At 32.1% G+C, this 7,778-nt stretch overlaps 1 protein-coding gene across 2 annotated transcripts; it reads right to left on the minus strand.

Annotated features, from left to right (window-relative positions):
- Positions 1 to 524: 524 nt before the first annotated feature.
- LOC107880008 (protein SHI RELATED SEQUENCE 3) lies at positions 525 to 6,086 on the minus strand. Of its 2 annotated transcripts, XM_047395178.1 has the most exons (3): positions 5,719 to 6,086; positions 4,354 to 4,710; positions 525 to 1,197 (listed from the first exon to the last, which is right to left on the minus strand). In XM_047395178.1, the coding sequence occupies exons 1-3, from the start codon at positions 5,996 to 5,998 to the stop codon at positions 1,181 to 1,183; spliced, it is 654 nt and encodes a 217-aa protein (XP_047251134.1). In that variant the 5' UTR covers positions 5,999 to 6,086; the 3' UTR covers positions 525 to 1,180. The 2 variants fall into 2 exon arrangements, with proteins under 2 accessions (XP_047251134.1, XP_016582417.1); XM_016726931.2 differs by lacking the exon at positions 525 to 1,197 and having other exon boundaries at positions 4,201 to 4,710; positions 5,719 to 6,081.
- Positions 6,087 to 7,778: the final 1,692 nt, after the last annotated feature.

Consider the following 7,778-nt stretch of genomic DNA (forward strand, 5'->3'; position numbering starts at 1 on the left):
CCCTAGTTGCTTCGTGATTTACTATATTACCCCTAATTAATTATTATAAGTCATTTATATATCAAAATTAATAATATTTTTTACTATATTACCCCTAATTAATTATTATAAGTCATTAAATAATATTTTTTACTATATTACCCCTAATTAATTATTATAAATCATTTATATATCAGAATTGATAATATTTAATTAAATCAATGTACGTTTATGTTTGTATCTCATCAATATTAAATTTTAGTGCTAAAAAATATTTATAGTATTGGACCTGTACTGATACGGGCCATGCACCTCTAGTATAACAATAGAAAAAGGTACGCTCAGCATTATATCGCTCAGTCAACTTGTTTATGGAGTATATATATATATATATATATATATATATATATATATATATAAAGTATACGTAATTTATATACTTTGTACATATTTTGTTAACTAGATGGCCAAATAATTCAGGTTGTAGTTAGGTAAAGTATGCTGGGTGTACAAAATATCATTACGATTCTCGACTATAAGATAATCAACGTAGTATAATTAACAAGCCATGATGCAACTGCACTACAAGATAATACAAATATAGAATACAATACATGCTTGGGATTATATTTCAAACTTACAGTGCAGAAATATTTTTCTTTAAAAGAAAAAAACTAATAAGAAAGCAGAAAATTATCTCTTAGATCCTATTATTATAGCCAAATCAGCAATAAACTAAATAACTATTAGTGTAGAATAATTAACAGCAACAGCCCATTGAAATTAAAATCGATCAGTAACATGAAAATTGGAAATATAACCTCTTCACATGGTCTGTGCAAGAGCTAGAAGCATAAACTTGGATACGGAAAAAGGTAAAAAAGAACTAAATACAATTTCATGTGGCCAATAAATTCATGGCTAAATAAAAAAGAGAAACATCTGTACGTGTATTAAATATGTAGAGAACAACAATATTGGGCAAAAGAAAATTCAACATCTGTAGATTAAACAACTTCCATTCATGATGAGCTCAAATACTCAACTCATGATTGAGATATTAAACAGTCTAACAAAGAGCAACTTCTAAGCTTTTATGGAATTTTTTTCTTTGCTTCAAGTATTAGTATTTCAAGAATTCACTGATCCGACTAATTCAAATCGCGCTATTGTGGTTTTTAGTTAGCAAACTCCCTTGCTATCAAAGAGGATTCAGACCTGACCATTTCACCACACGCATTTAAAATTTACTTAAAACAAAGTTTAAGCTAAAATGCATGCGTTACAAGACCATAAGATTAGCATATTTGGCACATTCCAAGTATCTATATTTTAATTCAGCATCACAAAATTCAAAAAATTTCCTCAAATCAAATTTAGACAATCAAATTGAAACCAAAGTAGCAATATATTGTAGAGTACAAACAAAAGGCTTAAGATAGAGATGATTTTGTCTATAATGTGGAGGTCATAATAATTTATCCATAAAATTTGAGAGAGTGGATACATGCATGAACTTCCGTACAAGTACTGATTCGTTTTTTCTTTTGTTTTTGTTTTTGTGCCCATGTGGTGGTAGCCTTAGGGATAAAAAGCACAGTGCTCTATCATTATCTCCTCAATAAGTCCAAAGATCACTTGCAAAAACAATCTTAAAATACTTTGCTATAGATACTATTCCTTTAGAAAAAGCTCTTGATCATGTGCCTCCTCTCCAAGGCCACTAAAGTATTTGATTTAATTTTACATGTTAAAGTTCCTACCATATTATAATCAAATTAAAGAAACATCATTATCTATTCAGCCTAATTAAAACCATTTTGGTTTGCGCCCCCATATTTGTTTCTTTGCTTAAGAAACAAGAAAAAATGGCCCCTTCCAGAAAAAGTAAGCCTCCTTAAAAAGAGGGACGTTCATTAAAGAACTAAAAGGGAAAGTCATCTAGAAGTTAGGTCTGAGTGAGAATGGATTCTTGAGGAATTTTTTAGGATGTTTTGCGGTATCTAATGTGTATGCTGAAATGTATGACCGCCTTATCATAGTTTTATACATTGTTAATTGAAAAGAAAACATTTTAATTTACTTGATTTTATTAAATCCAGACACGTTCCTCCTGTGTGCGGGTGTAATTCTTTTTCTTGTGCTAAACACTTCAAAATAAGATATGGTCACATATTTCACTTTGCTAAGTAGCCAAAGAAATGGGTTACGTTGAGAACCATGAGGGCTTGGGTTCAATCTCAGCATATATATAGGTTACATTGAAAACCATGAGGTATCGAATTCAAATTTCAATAAGGCAACAAGTACCCATGAAATTAGTGGGCGCAAACTGATTATAAAAACAATAACCGTAAATTTAATTTCTATATTCACTCCCCTTTATTTACAACATGTACATGTAATTTATTCTCCTAGCTATTTCTTAATTAGTTTCTTCATTATTATGCGTACTATTAGAGGGATATATTCCAACATTATGTCATTGATAGGGGCATAAACCTTTACCTTTGGTTGGTGTATGAATATCTCTTTAGCATAAAAGGTTAAACATGAGGCTTCACTACTACTTTTTTTTTTTTGCTACAAGTCACTATCATCTAACACAAGATGCCCACCCAATCCTCTTTTTTGCTTCAAGATACTTATTTTTAAGTATTAATCATATTGAAGGTCCCTTATACTAATCACAGATTCTCTTTATTTCATGTCCAAACTGCTGCAATGATCAACGTCTAACACTTGCTTTTACCAAAGGTTCTTTTTAAGCATTAATATATTAAGAACGAGCTTGCTAGCTAGATATAAACTAAAGTTCTAATGTCATAGAAGTGCTTTAGTTAAATAGACGTACCACAAATCAATAGTAAGATGTTCACAACAATTACACATAAGTAACAAGGGAATTAAGATGTACAAAGACATTATTATGGTACACACTAAAGTTCGTTCTTTGTGGAACCACGTATGCTATGATTAAATTTTGAACATTTGGAGTTTAATTATGTTGAACTTTTTACGTGCAACAAGGGGACAACAGTAGTGGGTAAGCATCAATGCCTACTTTCTTGTATGATTTCCTTATTGTACATGTTTAACTCTAAAAGAAATAATCAAGAAATGGACCTTCCCCACGTTGGCTTTTAGTTAGTCATTGTTGGAGGGAAGTCATTCGCGCACCTAAATACATCAAAATTAGAATTGATGTAACTTATATGCATTCATAGTGTAATTTAATCTGTTGTAACATAATGTTGTCCTGTCTTAATTTCTCAGATTACGAGCTAGTACTACTATTTATTATGAGTAGTTATCCATAGTCTCTTTTAATCAATTTGATACATAATTCGTCTATTTTTTTTATTCGCTGTACTATATCGATCCATTTTTACTTGTCAAATTTGAAAAATTAAGTGATAATTTATCACTAAATCATTAATTTATCCTTATTATTTACTATAATCATTTCCTATAACATTGAATTTATAATATTTAAAGAATATATAACATAGTAAAATTATCATTTTATTTCTTACTCCTAAAGGTCGGGTGTACCATGTCGATATTTGACAAGTAAAAATGAATGGAGGAATTAAGTAGCATAAACTCTTTTACACATGCATAGAAGTATTATAACTCATGATTAAAATACGATTTTAAGTTCGGTGCACAAAATATTCTACACTATCAGTTAACTTGACCTGCTATTGCAGTTTATCCAATTATTTACATAAAAATTAAAAATTAGATAACCTGCAATACCAAGTCAAGTTTAGAATATTTTATAACGGTTCACAAAACTTAAATATATAAATGGTCCAAGAATCACTTATTGTCCTCCTGTCCATTAAAATGGATACATGCATTTTAAGCCGGCAAAGAAACGGGTAATCAGGAGAAAAGTGGCTTCGGTATTCATAAACAACCAGTTAATCAGACATAATTAATTCCCCTAATCAAAGATAAAAGCAATGGGAATGGAGGAAATTCATGATAAGACAAACTGCAGAACCATATGCTAACACGGATCAATATTAAATTTGCAGACAAAAGACCAATAATTCCTCATTGGAATTCCTTTTTGTTCAATGTTCAATGTACATGGTTGTTATTAACTTTTACCCTTTCACTGCACATAACAAAATGCCGAGAGATAACTATAGGGATTTAACTTTTATACATTCACGATGTAACTAAATTAGGTCACTTAAACATAATTGCAAATATCGTCCATCATAAATTTATTATTACTTGTTAATTACAATAGGGTTAAAATACAAGTATTGACACTATCAGATGTATATAAGTTAAATTGATGGAGTAAAATGAGAATTTTATTTCAAGATGATTTGGGGTATTGGAAAAATTGCGTACCAGGCATATTCAAAGCACTAAATAGTAGATTGGGATAAGTCGATGCTGGTGGATGTGGAGAAGTTGTAGCAGTAGTAATAGGTAAATTAGGAGATTGCTGAAGCTGAAAGCCAGTTGATGAACTTTCTCCAGCCATATTGTTAGTATTAATATTGCTGTAACGAGGACTCTCATGATCATCAGGTCCTTGATCATATAATATCCCTTTAAAAATATGTCCTGCTATCTTCACTGATGTTTGATATGCATATTGATCCACCGCATTGTCGATGGAACTTACACGAATACATCGAAATACTGCTGCAGAACTCACTTCCACCGGAAAATCTCCAGCTTCCTGATCACCACCACCTATCACTGCATCAAAAACAACACGCCGAATTTAACTAAAGAATTTACCACACACTTACACTAATAGCGCAAAATACATATTTTTTGGCCCAGTTGGGCCTTTAATTGGTGTAGATACCTATTGATTCAACAGGAGTAGTTACAAGACTGTAGTAAAAAGTAAAGTTGGAAATGATCTCATAACATTGATTGCTAGTAAGCATACCCAGAAAAGCTGCAATAGCTAGGGTTTCATAGTTTCTGTACATAGAACCTATTGTACATATATAATTTTCTGAATTACTTTAAATAGCTTAAGCTGTTAATCAAGAAAGTCACACAAATCAACAAGATATCCGACCAAATAAGAGTTTTGGGTTGAATTCTCATCACCACTCAGGGGTAAGACTGCTAAGGGGCGTCACAGTGGTGGAGTCAGGAATTTGACGAAGAGTGTGTAGATTTTCTTCTCAGGTGCATCAAGGGTGTGAAAAATTTAATATAGACTCATATATACTAATTAACATTCAATCTATATACACAACCTAATTTTTCGACGGTGCGCGCCTGAACCATCCTTTGATATAGATGGCTCCGCCCATGATTGGTCGAAAAATCACATTAAATACATAAGGTTAAAATTATTTTATGTATATATAAAATCTTAAATGGTCCTACTTTTTTCGCTTGTTTATTTCTTTCTTTTATATTGTGAATTTCCTTATTGTAAATTCTGGATCCACCACTGCTACCACCCACTATTTACTATCTATACTGTATTGATTTTTAAGTGCTTCTCGGGTTTGTTTTGAATTTCCTTAATGAAAATTCTTAAATATGCCGCTGCCATCACTCATTATGATTTTTTTTTTTAAATTTCTAGTTTCTTAGATGAAATGGTGCAATCAAAATAGTTACATATACTTGTTCAATAAACAGTAGATTTAAAGATGCAAGCAAAGTGCAATGAGTGTGGAGATCTATGTATACTGTGTAATAGTACTAGTACAAGTAGTACAGATATCTAGCTAGTACCTTGATGACTTTCATTTGATCTGTATCTTTTAGGGTTTGGGCCAGCTTGAATTAACTGCTGCTGTTGTTGAATAGTACTGTGATGAAGATGGTGCCTTGGACGCCTTGTGGAGACAGGGACCCAAGTGCTTTTAACATGAGTTTCACAATGATATCCTCGACTCTTGCAGCAAGTTCTGCATCTCATATATGTGCAATCTTTTTTCGCTTGATTTCCACAGTCTTGACATCTACTGCTACTTGATGATGATATTCCTTCTTCTTCTGATCTCCTCATCATATTATGAACTAATAATCTTCCTTGTTATTGCTTCGTCCCCGTTCTCTTCTTCACAACCACCCCCTGAAAAGAAGATGTGACTTTCAATGCTGGGGAATGTTATATATATTTACGTATAAATATACATATACTATACATAATAAATGTATAGTTTTTGCATATTTTGACCATATTACTCCATAAATAAGTTTGGATGAAAGCATACATATTGGTAAGTTCCCAGTGAAAATCTTCCAATTCTTTCATTGGGCTTTCCCATATCAACAAAGTCAGCCCGCTTTATTTGTCAGTAAGCCCAATCAAATGGACTGATAAACAGGCCCATCGTACAAAACTACCCCATCCACACGTCTATTGATGAAAGTCGATACAGCATGTCGACAACTAATTCAAGGACCATATTAGAAGATATTAATGGAATCATATCAATGAAAAAAATATATTACATAACTTACCCCAACTAATTTGACGTTGAAACATATGGATATTGACATATAGAATGGTTAAATTTGCATTTCATTGTAAGTTCTCAGTTCCTCACACCCTATGCCTTTGACCTCACTTGGACCTAGTGAGGATGGATCGTTAGATCAATCGAATTCCCTTCGTCCAAAAGTTATATTGCGTAAATAAGATAAAAACAAATTTTATGGTACATATCTAAAGGTTTGAATCCCTTTGACATGGGCTGCATATTTTCATACCTCAGGCTGGCGCTTACTAGCCCTTCCGATTGCATAAACAACTACTCAAAAATGACTTCAGTCGTACCAAACACATCCTCAATCCGACCGTGGCAACATTTTCTGTTCAGCCAATTTGTATTAACCAAACAGAGATGGAATTGTTGGGTTTAATTGGTGTGAATGGAAAATGGAGGGACACAACCTTTGAGAAAAAGACATATTATTTTGGAAAAGGTGTGACTGTTCAGATAGTCGTGTCTGTTAAGAAAAAAACACAATGTTTCAAATGAACAGACATGACTCTTCTAAAGGATACACTTTTTAAGTGAACCATTGCCACCTTTCAGAAGAGGTATCTGATGGTTATATAAACCTGCTTTTATCCACAGGTTTAGAAATGAATGAAAAATTTTCTAAAATAAAAACTCTTCTTGTCTTCAAAACATTCTTTGTAATCAATCAAATCGTTGAGTGAGTTCGATGAATCCAATTATTTGAGGTACCACTATAGTTGAATTGAAAGTTATTTTATCATGGGAGGAAGATTCCAAAACCTCGGGTACAGTGAGGGAAATTATTCATTAAGGACACTTCGTGAAGTCGGGGGACTTGTCTTTATATTTTTGTTTCATCTTAATTTCTGAAAAAAATTAAAACACACTTCTTAGAAAGATCACTTTGATCTTGTATTGAGGGTGTTTTTGTACTTCATAATTTTCTTGTTTTAACTTGAACTAGTGTTGAAGTTGTTGCGCCTAAATACAGATTCTTGTACCCGAAATACATAAAAAATAATAATCTTAAGGAATAACCCTTGCAGAATCTGTATTTCTTGTTTTTGGAGAAAAAAACTTTAAGTTTTCTCCTCCATTTGAACTTAACTAGTGATTCGAAGACATAAAATCTTCATCACAAGTTAAAGATTATTCGGTTGACGATTGGAAGTCATAAAAACTTCATCGTTAACTAGAAACAAGAAGAAGAGTTTAAAGTTGCTTAACTTTATAAATAGTATTCTGAAAATACTAAATTTCATTGCCTTGTGGTGACAGAAAAATGACTAACGAAAGTCAAATGCAAGATGCGGCTACGAC

The sequence above is a fragment of the Capsicum annuum genome, chromosome 8 (genome assembly GCF_002878395.1).
Source record: "Capsicum annuum cultivar UCD-10X-F1 chromosome 8, UCD10Xv1.1, whole genome shotgun sequence".
NCBI lineage: Eukaryota > Viridiplantae > Streptophyta > Magnoliopsida > Solanales > Solanaceae > Capsicum > Capsicum annuum.